At 39.4% G+C, this 17,842-nt stretch overlaps 1 protein-coding gene across 1 annotated transcript in view; it reads left to right on the top strand.

The window, feature by feature from the left end:
* Positions 1 to 17,842, top strand: part of pde4bb (phosphodiesterase 4B, cAMP-specific b) — a 78,136-nt gene that overhangs the window by 3,423 nt on the left and 56,871 nt on the right. The window contains exon 2 of the mRNA XM_017703407.2: positions 11,947 to 12,070. Within this exon, the coding sequence (XP_017558896.1) occupies positions 12,029 to 12,070 (42 nt within the window). The 5' untranslated portion in view covers positions 11,947 to 12,028. The remainder of the gene's footprint in view (positions 1 to 11,946; positions 12,071 to 17,842) is intronic.

The following is a 17,842-nucleotide window of genomic DNA, read 5'->3' on the forward strand; positions in this document are numbered from 1 at the left end:
ACAGGTGGATACAATCAGGGGTGGAGTCATGAAACAAGGGGGCTGGACCAAAACAAACACACATGGGCTAAACCAAAACAACAGGAACACATGGACAGGACTGGGAGGGGCCAGTCGTGACAGTCATTCACATGTACATTGTTTGAAAACAACGAATCTGTTCAGCGCCGGGTAATAACAAGATGTTGGGGGGTGCAGGGATAAGATAACGTGTTCGACTGCTTTTGCTTGCAAGACACCTGGATATTATTTTCAAGGAGAACCCGAAAAAATGTGAATTCATAAAAAACAAAAAAAGTTTTTTTAGGAATTTCAAACACCTCAGACATTTAATTGTACATCACCAACTGAAAAATTCATTTTATGATTTAATATTCCTCTGTTATGAACCTTAATATTCAGTTTCATAGAGCTGAACGATTTCGGCATAATATCTAATTGTGATTTTTCTGACCAGTATTGCGATTGCGGTTTAAATTGCGACTGCTCTCTAAAAAAATGCATTTGTTTTCTAGAAACTGAGCTTTGGGCCTTGTGGCCAGGAAGACCAGCGTATACATTTCTGGCTTGAGGCTTGAACGCTTAACACAGTTCGGCAGCCTGCCATTGGTTGTGATGTCACAAGTTTGGTTGCGTCTGTTTAGTCAAATTTAAACGCACTTCCCAAGCTCAATGTAAGTTACTCAGAACCTGCAATGTATCCACGTAGACTATAATCTAAGTTGCAGCTCTTGGAATTTGAACATTGCACTCTTTCCATGTGAAAACAGTCTTTCAGCTCCACTTTCAGTTCAGAAATTTTCAGGTTGAAAATAATAACATTCAAATTTAGGTTTTTGAATCTGAATCAAATTATGTCGTGGCCATATTGGAGACTTCAGGTCTAAGTTGGATTTTTTAATGAGAAAATAAGCAGGATTAAAAAAAACACCCTGTGGAGAACAAAAACGTTCAGAACATTTCATTTTACACTCATTTTTCCTCTGAATATCATTGGATAGTCTGAATTATGAGGGCCTTTAAAAGCTGAAATATGTATTTTGTGACCATTTTGGTGGAGAATGATGGTGTTTTGTGGAAAATGGTGTTTGGTGGAGAATGTTGGTGTTGGGTGGAGAATGATGGTGTTTGGTAGAGAACGTTGATGTGAGATGGAGAATGTTAGTGGGAAATGATGGTGTTTGGTGGAGAATGATGGTGTTTGGTAGAGAACGCTGATGTAAGATGGAGAATATTGGTGGAGATTGATAGTGTTTGATGGAGAATGTTGGTGTTGGGTGGAGAATAATGGTGTTGAATGAATTTGGCAGGATATCTCATCCCAATCCACATGTAACTACTGGTAACAAATGGGAAATTGGCATATTTGGCATAAAAAGAATGAACATACTTAAAATAAATACATAAATATTATTGTTTTTAATCACAGCATTGAGAAGTATTCGGGAAGCTAATGTGTAGCCTGGTCAAAGGCTGTTCAGGCTTTAGTTATACGCAATGGCAAGTTTCAAATCGGAAAATGACGGCAATGGACGCAAAAAAACTGAAAATGGAAATGCAGAAAGTGACGAAATGAAATATTAATGTTGACATTAATTAATTGTTCAAATATAACATTTTTATGTGTAGTACATTTGTTCCGTTTCTCTTAGTAAATAGTTCTGCATTTTCTTATGCAGCCTCAATATAATTCATTAGAAATGTACATGCTGTAAACACTCGGTTAAATGGGATACCATGGTAACAGCCCCCAGTGAGACTGAAAACATTGACCCCGAAAACCTGTCATTGATTTATTGATTCATATATAGTGAACCCTAGGAAGATGCCATCATTCCCACCAAGGAACATAATTAAATCTTGAATTATGGTGATGTGACATCCTACATTAATACCACATTAACTGGACGTAACATGGATAAGATTGTTCAGCAGTGCTGGAGGCAAATATCAGGCATGATGAGGATGATGGTGTTTGGTGGAGAATGTTGGTGTTTGGTGGAGAAAGTTGGCATAGAATGATGGTGTTTGATGGATCTATCTATCTATCTATCTATCTATCTATCTATCTATCTATCTATCTGTCTATCTGTCTATCTATCTATCTATCTATCTGTCTTTTTGTCTATCTATCTATCTATCTATCTATCTATCTATCTATCTATCTATCTATCTATCTGTCTTTTTGTCTATCTATCTATCTATCTATCTATCTATCTATCTATCTATCTATCTGTCTATCTGTCTCTTTGTCTTTCTATCTATCTATCTATCTATCTATCTATCTATCTATCTATCTATCTATCTATCTGTCTCTCTATCTATCTATCTATCTATCTATCTATCTATCTATCTATCTATCTATCTATCTGTCTTTTTGTCTATCTATCTATCTATCTATCTATCTATCTATCTATCTATCTATCTGTCTTTTTGTCTATCTATCTATCTATCTATCTATCTATCTATCTATCTATCTATCTATCTATCTATCTATCTATCTATCTTTGCACTGCAAATGCAGAAGCACTGTAATGCAGTACAGTTGAATAATTGATGCTGAGTGTTTATGACTGTAAATCATACCTGTTCAAAAACAAGCAGCTCACATGCTCGTGCAACTGAAACAGCAGAGCTTTCTCTACTTTCATGCCAGGCGCCGTGATTATTACATGAAAGAGGGTCTGAAACAGTCCTGGTGTGATTCTGACGGCCTTATGCGAGCGATCTGCCACATTTGCACGGCCTGATGCGTGACAATCAAGATGTTCCACAGCGTGGATCTGGAAATCGGATTGTTCCGTGTGCCTCTTGCATAATAACCCATCAATGACAACAAAAACATCCAGCAAAAAGTAAAACACTGTCTTATTATGTAAACAGACGTTCTTTTCTGGCCCAGGGGTCCAGACTGCCCCGTTGGTAATTAGCTTTGCTGGGAGTCAATATGTGATTCACATGTACAGCTGCGTGAAACACTGCATGAAGCGTTTGAGCGTGGACAGTAATGACGCATTACATGGCATGACATTACATGGTATTGACCAGATCTCAGTCAATAAGACACGCATGTGGACACTGTGCTCTGTAAGATTTGTGTTGTGAGTTAAAAGCTGCTGAACAGTAGGAGTATCAGCTGACCCAGGCGTCGGCACCATGCGGCTCCTGAACGTCTGAGGGCTCTTTCACTGCCCTGTCGCGGCTCCACAGCTGAATCAGATCAGTAGGTAATAATAAAATAATCCTCCTCTACAGTAAAATAAAGCTCTGCTGATCCTTCAACACAGTTTAACAGTAAAGGGTCTTAAACACTGGAGTTAATGTAGAACTGCTGATTCACCCTTTAACCCTGAAGATCAGCGCAGACGGCTGGTCACCATAGCAACACAGACAACAGTCTCGCCCAGCTAGTAGCTACGAAACGGCAAAGAGAGAGATTTAAGACGAACATCGATCATTTAGAGACGAATGGACTTATTTGTGTCACTCCAGCTGGTTTCCTGATAAGTTTAATCTGCATTGAGAAACTGAAACACTAAAAAGTCACAAAACTGAAGTTTCTCATTCAGGCACCATTTAAGGTGGAACGGGAAAATCCAAACAAGAAGCTGGTGAAGGAGAAGCGACTTCAGCCTCAGTAAAGGTTGAACGATGAGAGACATTTTACAAGAAACTGTTCTACTTTTGCTGAAATGTTTCCTGCCGGAGATGCGAGAAATGTGGGTAAAGTAGAGCAAAGTAAGTCTGGATCTTCATTTATACTGGATGCTAGTAGTTTAGCACACACTGAGACACATTTACAACCAAAGACGGTTAAATAGAAGTAAAATGAGCGAACTTGTCCATAAGACATTTTACTGGAGACATATTACAGATTCTTTATGTTCTCTGTGCTTAGAAGCTCTTCTGGCTGGTTCTTATTGTTCCCGAGGAGCTCTTCTTGTTGAGTGTTGTGGAAATGTTTATTTTTGGAGGTGGTTTTTGCAAATGAATCTTCCCAACAGAGCAGCAGTGTTGCATACTCGCTTGTAAAATTTCATCACCCAGAGAGTGGCCTCTCCTCTCGCCTTCAGCAAGAATTCAAGACACCTGCACAACCTGCGAGACAGTGAGATAAAATAAGTTAGACCTCACTGCATTCACGTTCTCCACTTCCACTGCACTTGTGTGGCCTAAACATAGGGGGTGGAGAACGGGACTGACCTTTGTGTTATATTTACTTTATACTTTCTCTGTATTTTGTGTATATTTTCTCTATATTTTGTGTATATTTTCTTTATATTTTGTGTATATTTCTCTATATTTCTTGTATATTATCCCTATATTTTGTGTATATTTTCTTTATATTTTCTCTATATTTTGTGCATATTTTCTCTATTTTGTGTATATTTTCTTTATATTTTCTCTATATTTTGTGTACATTTTCTCTATATTTTGTGTATATTTTGTGTATATTTTCTCTATATTTTGTGTATATTTTCTTTATATTTTGTGTATATTTTCTCTATATTTTGTGTATATTTTCTTTATATTTTGTGTATATTTCTCTATATTTCTTGTATATTATCCCTATATTTTGTGTACATTTTCTTTATATTTTCTCTATATTCTGTGTATATTTTCTTTATATTTTCTCTATATTTTGTGTACATTTTCTCTATATTTTGTGTATATTTTGTGTATATTTTCTTTATATTTTCTCTATATTTTGTGCATATTTTCTCTATTTTGTGTACATTTTCTTTATATTTTCTCTATATTCTGTGTATATTTTCTTTATATTTTCTCTATATTTTGTGTACATTTTCTCTATATTTTGTGTATATTTTGTGTATATTTTCTCTATATTTTGTGTATATTTTCTTTATATTTTGTGTATATTTTCTCTATATTTTGTGTACATTTTCTTTATATTTTCTCTATATTTTGTGTATATTTTCTTTATATTTTGTGTATATTTCTCTATATTTCTTATATATTATCTCTATATTTTGTGTATATTTTGTGTATATTTTCTCTATATTTTGTGTATATTTCTCTTTATTTCTTATATATTATATCTATATTTTGTGTATATTTTGTGTATATTTCTCTATATTTCTTATATATTATCTCTATTTTTTGTGTATATTTTGTGTATATTTTCTCTATATTTTGTGTATATTTCTCTATATTTCTCATATATTATCTCTATATTTTGTGTATATTTTCTTTATATTTTCTCTATGTTTTGTGTATATTTTCTTTATATTTTCTCTATATTTTGTGTATATTTTCTTTATATTTTCTCTATATTTTGTGTATATTTTCTTTATATTTTCTCTATGTTTTGTGTACATTTTCTTTATATTTTCTCTATATTTTGTGTATATTTTCTTTATATTTTCTCTATATTTTGTGTATATTTTCTCTATTTTGTGTATAATTTCTTTATATTTTCTCTATATTTTGTGTATATTTTCTCTATTTTGTGTATAATTTCTTTGTATTTTCTCTATTTTGTGTATAATTTCTTTATATTTTCTCTATATTTTGTGTATATTTTCTCTATTTTGTGTATATTTTCTTTATATTTTCTCTATATTTTGCGTATATTTTCTCTATTTTGTGTATAATTTCTTTATATTTTCTCTATATTTTGCGTATATTTTCTCTATTTTGTGTATAATTTCTTTATATTTTCTCTATATTTTGTGTACATTTTCTTTATATTTTCTCTATATTTTGCGTATATTTTCTCTATTTTGTGTATAATTTCTTTATATTTTCTCTATATTTTGTGTACATTTTCTTTATATTTTCTCTATATTTTGCGTATATTTTCTCTATTTTGTGTATAATTTCTTTATATTTTCTTTATATGCAATGCTCATTTGCATTTCTGCTTTAATGATGTTGGAAAAGTTCTTTAGTCCAAACAGGAATATTTTATTGCAAATACAAATTGGTGCTAGGCATTAAAGACCCCCTATTACTGTCAGTCAGACTGGGCAGATGTAGTCCAGTTGAATCAGTTAATAAGGCGGCCAGCATCAGCTTAATGAACTTTATTGCTGCTTTTAATTTTCCTTCCAGAAAACCATCAAAATAGCCTCAGTTTCCGTCCCATTAGAGCTAATTAGAGCTGCTTGAGTAGCCCTGCTACTGGCTTGTTTTGACTGCTGTAACCTTATCATCATCGGTGCTGGTGCTGCTCCCGCAGAAAGTCTGCTGTGGACACCCATGAATGAAAATGTTTATTTGCATCACCATATTATTTGCATATCTGTTGTCGGAAAATGGGAACTTTACACAAGAAGGGAATGAACTACTAGACACCATGTTCTCAGGAGCTTTAGTTTGGACTCCTCCAAACTCACGAGACCCCCTAGTACTAGGAGGGCAGAGCTAGCACAGGCTTCCTCCGAGATATGTGCAGCGCCACTGAACTTTTCCAGATGCCTGCTAGTGCAACATCATTGGACAGCTGAACACGCTCGGAGAAGTTCTGTTATGTCAGATAACAGATGACTGTGCTGGGTGGTGGGGGCAGTTGGTGGGGGGTGGCATCTTACCCACATCTCTTGGACTCCCAGCCATGAATAGCTGTAGGTCGAACTCTCGACCTCTTTCCGATAAGGCCCACGCTTAGGCCAGAGGTCACAACCCGAATGTTAAGAAGAGCCGTTTTGTCCACCTTGGGAGCCACGTTGTAGGTCCATTTTACCCTTTTGGCTGTAAATATGTCTCAGTATGTGCTGATGTACTATTATAAGCTACAAATATAATATAAACACAAACACAGACTTTGCTCTACTTTAATATTCAGGTCAGCTAAAGCCGCTTTTCTCACAGCAGGAAAGTTTTCTGCAAAAGTGGAAGAATTTCTCGTGAAATGTCTCTTAACGTTCAACTCGTTACGAGGCTGAAGTCGCTTCTCATTCACCAGCTTCTTGTTCGGATTTTCTCGTTCCACCTTAAATGGTGCCTGAAGCACTGGAATGTAACTGCTGCAGTATTTAAGGTGGAACGGGAAAATACGAAGCTTTTTTTACAGTTTCTCACAGGCTCAGATTAAACATATCAGGAAACCAGCTGGAGTGATTATAAATCCAAATAAATCTATTTGTCTCCAGATCATCAGTGTTCGTCTTAAATCTCTCTCTTTGCCGTTTCGTTAGCTACTAGCTTGGCAAGGCTGTCGTCTGTGTTGCTATGGTGACCAACAGTCTGCGCTGATCTTCAGGGTTAATGGGTTAATTAGCAGTTCTACATTAACTCCAGCGTTTAAGACCATTTAGTGTTGAAACTGTTTATTTTACTGCACAGGAGGATGATTTTATTTTTACGTTTAGGCGGTTGTGCCACTAAAATACAGAACACGCTCTCGGTTATTGTATCGCTGTAAGATGACTGACGCAGTAACTTTGGCTGGAGTTCAGTGGAGGTTTATGAATTAGGAATGGTTTTTCACCCTGGGGCCACTTTTTTAACTAATATTTCTCTCCGCAGCGACAGACAAGCTTTTAATGCCTTTATAAAGTGGTAAACCACACTGAATAGTGACCCACATCGCTTTCTTAATGGCTCCTTTTAAGTCTTCACTTGTCAGTTGTTAATGCATGACGCCATACTCAGTGCCACGTTGCTATAGCTACAGCCCTCAGGATTGACCCCTGTTGTTTAGGGGCCAGCCGTCAATCAAGGCTGATGTGAACGCATCCGGTTGGACTGTATCTCGAGTGTCTCAGACTGTCACTTCATGCTTGTGAGTAAGAGCGTCTGATTGAAGTGTTAATAGATCTCTTGGTGGTGAGTTTGATTTCGCTCAGCGCTTCCTGGATGTGAAGGGACTATTTCGAGTGCTGGTTGATTTTGATGATGTTCAGATCAGCCAGACAGAAAGTTCCCCGCTGTGATTCGTCACCAGTGACCAGCAAACAGTTCGTTTCTGAAGTGATTGTTGCAGTTAGAGCAGTTGTACTGCTTGGGTCCCTTGGCCATCAGTCTTTTTATAAAGCATAAAACAGTGAGTGTGTTTACATGCACTCAATAATCCCATCATTATCGGATTTCTGCAGTTATCTGATTATTCAAGTGCTCATTCAAACATCATACTCCGTTCTAGAAAGCTGATTAAGAAAGGCTGGATTTGAGCTCAGTAATCCGATTTCTCAGTTCGTGTGAGCTCTTACTCTGATTTCTTTCAGGTTTCTCAGTCTGTGCATGAGAGAAAAAAGACTGTGGTGCTGGAAATAAGTGAGCAGCGTTGCTGTGAGATGCAGCAAAACACATTTGGAGCAGCACCGAAACCAAATACAAGCTTGTCTAAATTAAGGATTGAAATATTCTTTATTTTCTAGGTGATGTAAGTTCATATTTCCAGGTAAAGTGGCCCCATGTTTAAAAAAAAAGCTGCCAAACTACCCAAAGTTTGATTCTACGATACATTTACATCACGTCTTTTTTCTGTGAGTTTATTGGCTGGTTGCAAAGCAGAAATCTGATTGCTGTCTGACTCATGTAGACCTGCAGTTTCCCCATTATCTGATCACTCAAGTGCTGGTAAAGGCACAAAATCTGATTTTCTGCAGTTATTGGGTTATTAAGTGCATGTAAACACACGTTGTGCTACAGTATAGATGTTTAACCAAATGTAGTTTTAAATTTGACACAAATTGTCATCCATCATGTATAATGGTTAAAGGGTCTTTCTAAAAGGAAAGATCCTGAGGCTGGGCTGTCTGTAGGTGAGGCAGCCAACATATCATATGTGACATCAGTCTGAACAGGTCAGCTCCTAAACCGACCTGCACAAAAGAAGCTTCATGAGGTAAACAACCATGATGCCTGTCGCTCCCGGAGCTTTCAGTTTCAGTTTCAGTGGTTCACAGCTGGACTCATCACCCAGAATGCATTCGATTTTGTCACATTATTTGGCCACGGTTACTTCTTTGGTTCGTGTCCTCTGTTCTCTGACGCTGCAGCCTCTGTCTTCTCTGGCTGGGTTTGGCCGGCTCGTTCGAAAACTCTGAACACAGAGCGGCAGCAATATGTCTCTTCTAGTTTTGTGATACAGAAACATCAGCCTAAATGTTTATGGGTCCCGGCAGCATGAAATTAAATTGCATAGCATGAAAAAGATTGGATTTCTTGGCCACTTTTACCTGCTGTGTGAACATAACCTAAACCTGTTGAACTGAGCCAGAACGTTTGCAGCTCTCCTCTGCATCCAAAACTCGGTAGCTGCCAAACAAGATCAGCTCTCATTAGCTGAGTCAGAAAATATGAATGACATATATTTAAAATGATATAACTATGATATAATTGATACAATGATACAAATGATATAAAATGATATAATTAAAAATAACGCGTGGCCACGACTTAGTAAGGTCGGTAACACTTGACTGTAGGGTGCTGTTTATAAGGCAACATGACACCTGCATGAGGTTGTCATGACAACTGTCATAACCACATATAATTGTTTATAAATGCTTGCTCCAATAATCGTCACTCGCTACAAAGTTTACATTTGCCAATTTTGATCAAAGTCAGCTAAAGTAGCCTTTATGACAGATGAAGCCTGTTGCAATAAGCATTTATAAACAGTTATGTATGGTTATGTCTGTTGTAATGACAAGCTTATGTAAGTGTCATGTAGCCTTATGAACAGCACCCCAGAGTTAAGTGTTACCATAAGGTCTAAGGTTATTAAGCTGTTGTCAAGGCTTAATTATCTCATTCCCACACCTTTTAGTTCTTATTCAGATACATCAGGTGTATTGGAAGCAGGAATAGAGCAAAAGTTCGAACTGTCTGAGGGTCCCTAAGGACTGAGTTAGGAAAACAGCTGGGATGAAGGGCGGGCTGCCTTGTCTCCAGGACCCCTGGGCATCGTGAGTGCCTGGTACAGCGTAGATTCAGCCAATTATTCTCCAGATTGAGCATTCTGTCCATGCAGCTCTACTAGGCTAAAATAACTGAAATTGAATATAGATTGGTTCTTAATTGACCCCCTTAGCATCTCCAGCTTTTACATAAACACTCTGATTATCTTCCCAGGTGTAAAATGCAGCTCAAGAGAGGCCAGGCAGCTCAGATGAGTCCTAGCACGATTCAAATTTACCTGAAAAAAAAGAAAAACTCAACACAAACAGACGTAAATGGCCTCATCAGGGACCTGCTCAAGGGGCCCCGCAGTCATTTTCACACTGGTCATAGAATTGGAGTGTGGAGACGCCGCAGAGAGGACGCTGAGAGGACGCTGGGTTCTCAGACAGCAGTTGCTGATCTCTAATGAGAAATTGTGTTTTGGCTGTAAAGCTGTCGGAATACATTGCATCAGCCTTTAAATCACATGATATTAAACTGAGCTCTCAGCCTTTGTGCTCTGCAGTGAAGATGCCATAATAGCCAAGTTGAGATTTAACGTCTGGAGAGTAAAGCAGGGTTTTGTGCATTCGGATTAGATGAATGACAAAAAAGAAAGATTTCAAAATGCCGACAGCACATGACTGAGGTGTCCTTGAGCAAGACACCTAACCCCCAACTGCTCCCCGGGCGCTGCGGATTGGGCTGCCCCCTAGTGTGTGTGTGTATTCACTAGTGTGTATGTGGTGTTTCACTTCACGGATGGGTTAAATGTGGAGGTGGAATTTCCCCGTTTGTGGGACTAATAAAGGGAATCTTAATCTTAATTAAAACACCTCAGTCGTAATAGTCTAGTCTGATTGAGGCCTTTCAGAATACAGTTTCTTTCCGATTGAACAAGGTAAATAATCCTGTAAATAATGCGTTAAATAGAAGAAGAATAACTGTACAAACGCCTGTATCCGATTACATTCCCTATCAGAACGTTTAAGTCCGTTCTGCATGAGCGTCGCGTCACAGTGAGAGTTTATACCGTTCAACACGGCGGAGCAGAAACTGGTTTATGCTCTGATCTTTAAAAGACGGCGGTGGGACGGACGTCCAGCTTATGTGTCTCAGAACACGACGTCGTCCTCTCGGCCTTCTTTAATAAGGACGTGTGAAGGACGTTTTCCTGAGTCTGACGTCATTTTAAAGCAGTTAAAAACACAAGCACTGCTCACTGCTGCTCATCTCACTCTGACTGGACTCACGTGATGCTGGTTGTTGTGGTAACGTCTACACTAAGCGGTTCTCTCCACATCTGATTACTTGTAGTGAGCATGTATACAGAGATTTTCCATCAGGTTGTTCAGTAGAGGGAGCAAAAAAAACACCTCAGTCTATCATTTGAATGTATTCAACCAGATTGGGAAAAATTTGCGTGTAAACATGGACAGGGAGCCATTAGTGTTTTACAGTTAATGTGTGAGCAACTTTTGTTGTAGGTTATGCCACATAAAGGGATTAAGAAATTTACAAAGTTTGACAGCTTGTACATCTCTAGCAATTACAATGTGTTGTACTAGGACAGTTTGGAAGACACTTGGCACAGTTTGAGCCCTTTAAAGAGTCGTTCTCTGGACTTTCTTGGGGCTCTTCAGCTCGGTCAGCGTTTGCTCACGTTTCACTTGTTGTGGTTTTAGCTTCACAAGACCAAGAGCATTGTGGAAAAAGCAAACCCACCCCCAAAAAATAAAACGACAGAGCATCCAGACGCATTCAATAAAAGTCTGGACGGATTCTCTGTGCTGTGGCTTTTGGCCAAAGGTCACTCTGACCTTTTCGCTCAGAGGACAGATCGTGGACCGTCTCTGGCCAGGGAGCGACTCTGAATCCTTTTTAACACAAACGTAGCTCCCAGGGGTGTTTGTTATCTTTAACCTTTTAGGCTTTGTAGGTGTTGCGTCAGTCGTGAGATGTTCCTATGGTTCTGCAGTATCTTTAGAAGGTCTTACCGTTTCCCTTTTTTATGTCACTGCTTTGTCTTCGAGAAGAAATACTGTGTGTTTGAGACGAGTGTGATTGTGCTGATGATGCCGTCCTTCGCTGTAGGTTTGGAGAGCCGCATCTGCATTCAGGACGCTCACCCCGAGGAGAGAGAGGAGGCTCGGCTGGACGCCCGTGAGAGGAGAGCATGAAGAAGAGCCGCAGTGTGTTGACAGTGACGCCCAAAGATGTGAGTCTGATTGACGCTGTCGAGTCATGTTCGGATCTCAGCATCAGCCGCTGGGACTGGAGCCAACTGTGGTTCAAATGATCTCATCACATAATTTATACACAAACAGATTCTTTTAACATCAGTCATCCACTGTCTACACTCACTGTCTGTTCCATCAGGTCCACTGTATATACGATATAGCTGCACTCTGTAGTTCTACAGTTACAGACTGTAGTCCATCTGTTTCTCTGATACTCTGTTACCCTGTTCTTCAGTGGTCAGGACCCCTTCAGGACCCTCACAGAGCAGGTACTATTTGGGTGGTGGATCATTCTCAACACTGCAGTAACACTGACATGGTGGTGGTGTGTTAGTGTGTGTTGTGCTGGTATGAGTGGATCAGAGATAGCAGTGCTGCTGGACTTCAGTAAATCACCTGTTCAGTTGCTTGTTAACACAAATAGCTCATCAGCCAATCACACGGCCGCAACTCAGTGCATTTAGGCGTGTAGAGGTGGTCAAGACAACTTGCTGAAGTGCAGACCGAGCATCAGAACGGGGAAGAAAGGGGATTTAAGGGGCTTTGAACGTGGCGTGGTTGTTGGTGCCAGACGGGCTGGTCTGAGTATTTCAGAAACTGCTGATCTACTGGGATTTTCACCACAACCATCTCCAGGGTTTACAGAGAACGGTCCGAAAAAGAGGAAATATCCAGTGAGCGGTCAGTTGTGTGGACGAAAATGCCTTGTTGATGTGAGAGGTCAGAGGAGAATGGGCAGACTGGTTCCAGATGATAGAAAGGCAGCAGGAACTCAAATAACCAACCAACATCTCTGAGGAACGTTTCCAACACCTTGTTGAAAGTCTGCCATGAGGAATTAAGGCAGTTCTGAAGGCGAAAGGGGGTCCAACCTTTTACTAGTACCTAATAAAGTGGCCGGTGAGTGTATATATGTGATGTCTTATTTGTCCAATATGTTCAAATAAGAAGAAACTGTACACTAAAATTGTGCATATAAATATATATATATATATGTGTGTGTGTGTGTGTGTGTGTGTGTGTGTGTGTGTATATACAATCCCCTTTGTTTCTGTAGATGTGAAGGGCCTCTTACACAGTGTGCTGTGGTTCTACTGTACTGCACTCTCTCTGTTACAGTGTGGAAAGAGATAAAAAACTGGCGAAGGTCAATGTGAGGTGTGCGTGTAGTGGACGGCAGTGAGTAAGAGCATATGACCAGCAGAACAGACTGGCGTCCCACAGGATCTGGAAGGGAGGGGGGTGGTAGAGCGGGCACCATGTCCATCTGTTTCTTTTTGCTGTAGCTGAGAGCATGTTTATGCCAGACAGTCATGCTCACCGGGGGTCTTATTGATTAGCAGGGAGGGATATATGGAGCTGAAGCCTGAGGCTCAAACCATTGAAGTCCTATAGAAAGAATTCACCAATGAATTGCAGAGGATCTGCACTCTTCTTGGCTTGGATGTATGGATCTAGGAAAAACCTTTAATTGGTACTGAAGGGGAAAGTCCATATGAACATATGTCTATATTATTAGTGTTATTAGTCTTTAAATAACACTAATGACATATTTTCACCAAATAGCTTAATGGTACAAAGTGTGGATTCTAGAAACTCAGTACTGCATTCATTAGGAGATACAGATATTTCACTCTAAATCGCAATTAGAAATGTTTGTTTATTTGATGTTTGTCAATCATGCGTTTAGAGGCGACGGTAATGTTTGTTTATTTTACTGTTAATAACACCTTTAGATGGCGGCATTGAGTAATGTTTATTTTACTGTTAATAACAGCAACGTATGTTAATTTGATTGTTAGTAACACCTTTAGAGGGCGGCAGAGAGTAACGTATGTTAATTTGATTGTTAGTAACACCTTTAGAGGGCGGCAGTGAGTAACGTATGTTAATTTGATTGTTAGTAACACCTTTAGAGGGCGGCAATAAATAACATCTGTTAATTTGATTGTTAGTAACACCTTTAGAGGGCGGCAGAGAGTAACGTATGTTAATTTGATTGTTAGTAACACCTTTAGAGGGCGGCAGTGAGTAACGTATGTTAATTTGATTGTTAGTAACACCTTTAGAGGGCGGCAGAGAGTAACGTATGTTAATTTGATTGTTAGTAACATCTTTAGAGGGCGGCAGTGAGTAACGTATGTTAATTTGATTGTTAGTAACACCTTTAGAGGGCGGCAGTGAGTAACGTATGTTAATTTGATTGTTAGTAACACCTTTAGAGGGCGGCAATAAATAATGTATGTTAATGTGATTGTTAGTAACACCTTTAGAGGGCGGCAGAGAGTAACGTATGTTAATTTGATTGTTAGTAACACCTTTAGAGGGCGGCAATAAATAATGTATGTTAATGTGATTGTTAGTAACACCTTTAGAGGGCGGCAGAGAGTAATGTATGTTAATTTCATTGTTAGTAACACCTTTAGAGGGCGGCAATAAATAATGTATGTTAATGTGATTGTTAGTAACACCTTTAGAGGGCGGCAGTGAGTAACGTATGTTAATTTGATTGTTAGTAACACCTTTAGAGGGCGGCAGTGAGTAACGTATGTTAATTTGATTGTTAGTAACACCTTTAGAGGGCGGCAGTGAGTAACGTATGTTAATTTCATTGTTAGTAACACATTTAGAGGGCGGCAGTGAGTAACGTATGTTAATTTGATTGTTAGTAACACCTTTAGAGGGCGGCAGTGAGTAACGTATGTTAATTTGATTGTTAGTAACACCTTTAGAGGGCGGCAGTGAGTAACATATGTTAATTTCATTGTTAGTAACACATTTAGAGGGCGGCAGTGAGTAACGTATGTTAATTTGATTGTTAGTAACACCTTTAGAGGGCGGCAGAGAGTAATGTATGTTAATTTGATTGTTAGTAACACCTTTAGAGGGCGGCAGTGAGTAACGTATGTTAATTTCATTGTTAGTAACACATTTAGAGGGCGGCAGTGAGTAACATATGTTAATTTGATTGTTAGTAACACCTTTAGAGGGCGGCAGTGAGTAACGTATGTTAATTTCATTGTTAGTAACACATTTAGAGGGCGGCAGTGAGTAACGTATGTTAATTTGATTGTTAGTAACACCTTTAGAGGGCGGCAGAGAGTAACGTATGTTAATTTGATTGTTAGTAACACCTTTAGAGGGCGGCAGAGAGTAATGTATGTTAATTTGATTGTTAGTAACACCTTTAGAGGGCGGCAGTGAGTAACGTATGTTAATTTGATTGTTAGTAACACCTTTAGAGGGCGGCAGAGAGTAATGTATGTTAATTTGATTGTTAGTAACACCTTTAGAGGGCGGCAGTGAGTAACGTATGTTAATTTGATTGTTAGTAACACCTTTAGAGGGCGGCAGTGAGTAACGTATGTTAATTTGATTGTTAGTAACACCTTTAGAGGGCGGCAGTGAGTAACGTATGTTAATTTCATTGTTAGTAACACCTTTAGAGGGCGGCAATAAATAACATATGTTAATTTGATTGTTAGTAACACCTTTAGAGGGCAGCAGTCAGTAACGTATGTTAATTTGATTGTTATTAACACCTTTAGAGGGCGGCAGAGAGTAACGTATGTTAATTTGATTGTTAGTAACACCTTTAGAGGGCGGCAGTGAGTAACGTATGTTAATTTGATTGTTAGTAACATCTTTAGAGGGCGGCAGTGAGTAACATATGTTACTTTTACTGTTAATAAACTGTTAAAAATCACCACTGCGAGTTGTGTTTAGCACCAATCCAGCGGTGCCACTCTTCTAACGCTGGGGCTGAATCTCACGCGGCTCCCTGCTCCCTACATAGTGCACTACATGGGAGTTTAAGTACTGGATCCTGCAGCCCAACAGTGAATAATACAGGTAAGAAATCGTCATTTGCGGACTGAGAGACATCCACACTCAATAAATGATGCACTGTTTTGCTGTAGAGGCTAGAATTTCTAAACTTTCATAGCTAGAACACTGTACAGGCAATAAGGAGCTGTTTGAGATTCAGCCCAGGTTTGATGCGACTTCTGACCAAAACACAGAAATTTGAAGCGTGCAAAACATTCAAGTGACATTTTTACACTGTCGTTTTTCAGTCATAGTCATACTTAGCTAGCTGTCCAGTCTGGTTCTAGTTAAGAAAATAAGTAGCCAGCCTCTCAGTTAACAACTTGACACTGGGAGTGATGTAAGCAAGCAGTTTGAACGATGCTAATTGGTGGGCTATAAGCTTCAGTTGCTTTAGAGCTATATACACTCACCGGCCACTTTATTAGGTACACCTGCTGTAAAAGGTTGGACCCCCTTTTGCCTTCAAAACGGCCTTAATTCCTCATGGCAGACTTTCAACAAGGTGTTGGAAACGTTCCTCAGAGATTCTGGTTGGTTATTTGAGTTGCTGTTGCCTTTCTATCATCTGGAACCAGTCTGCCCATTCTCCTCTGACCTCTCACATCAACAAGGCATTTTCATCCACACAACTGACCGCTCACTGGATATTTCCTCTTTTTCGGACCGTTCTCTGTAAACCCTAGAGATGGTTGTGCGTGAAAATCCCAGATCAGCAGTTTCTGAAATACTCAGACCAGCCCGTCTGGCACCAACAACCACGCCACGTTCAAAGCCCCTTAAATCCCCTTTCTTCCCCGTTCTGATGCTCGGTCTTCACTTCAGCAAGTTGTCTTGACCACCTCTACATGCCTAAATGCAGTGAGTTGCAGCCGTGTGATTGGCTGATTAGCTAATTGTGTTAACAAGCAACTGAAATGTACCTAATAAAGTGGCTGGTGAGTGTATATTATAGGAGGCTCATAACTCCAGTAAAAATTTAAAGAAACTTCAGACACCAAACATGTAATTGACTACAACTGGGGGTCGTTCATGTTCTGCAAACTACCCCCTCAATCATCAGTCCACTGTCCCCAGTGGTCTAAACTGTGGACGGACGTGCTTTGTCTGAACCTGCGCTTTGATGCTCTCCGGCTGCGATGCCGCTCCTCAGGGTTCGTGCGTTTTCTTCCAAACAACGTTACTCAATCATGTCTCATTGTAAAAGAAGGGAGGCAAAGTGGTTACCATAGTAACAAGGCTGTCTTCTGATTAGCCGATGCCTGAGCCTGTACTCGGCCGGCAGTGGCGTCCGGCTCTGACGTACATAACGAGGGGAATGTGTTTTGCGCATAAAAGGGTCTTAACGCGTCAGTGTGTTTGTGAAAATGGTTTGTTTGGGTCTTTGCTCTTCGGCCCTGCAGACGTTTCGTCTGGTTTATTTCTTTTCCTCCGTCTGAAAAGCACAGCTGTAGTTGTGGGGTCGGCTCGAGACTCTTCAGCAGCCTGTGATAAGGGTTTCTTTATCACCGGCCACTTTGCTTAGTAGAGTTACAGATGGTGGCTCATCTGTTTATGCATGGTTTGTGTTAGTCATCCTCTAGTCCTTCACTGATGGTCAGTTTCTGACCACAAACCCACTCTTGACTGGATGTTATGTGGGTGTGGACGCTGTTTGGTGGGAAACGCTGCAGCTGTGCAGCCACTGTTCAGGATAGGAGATGGAACTTGTGTCTTAGCTGAGAGAAAAATAAACAGGTATTAATCCGTTTTCTTTTACTTTGATGCTCCAGTAGTTTTAGTTAAACAGGGTGGAACAGACTGTCTGTTCTCATTTGTCACGCTTATTAAACTCAAACAGTAGAAAGTCACAGCTGAGTTAATACAAAACTCTTTGCGGTTTTAGTTTAGAAGAATTCCTTCTTATTTTTCTTCTTCTCATT

This window comes from Pygocentrus nattereri, chromosome 2 (assembly GCF_015220715.1).
Source record: "Pygocentrus nattereri isolate fPygNat1 chromosome 2, fPygNat1.pri, whole genome shotgun sequence".
NCBI lineage: Eukaryota > Metazoa > Chordata > Actinopteri > Characiformes > Serrasalmidae > Pygocentrus > Pygocentrus nattereri.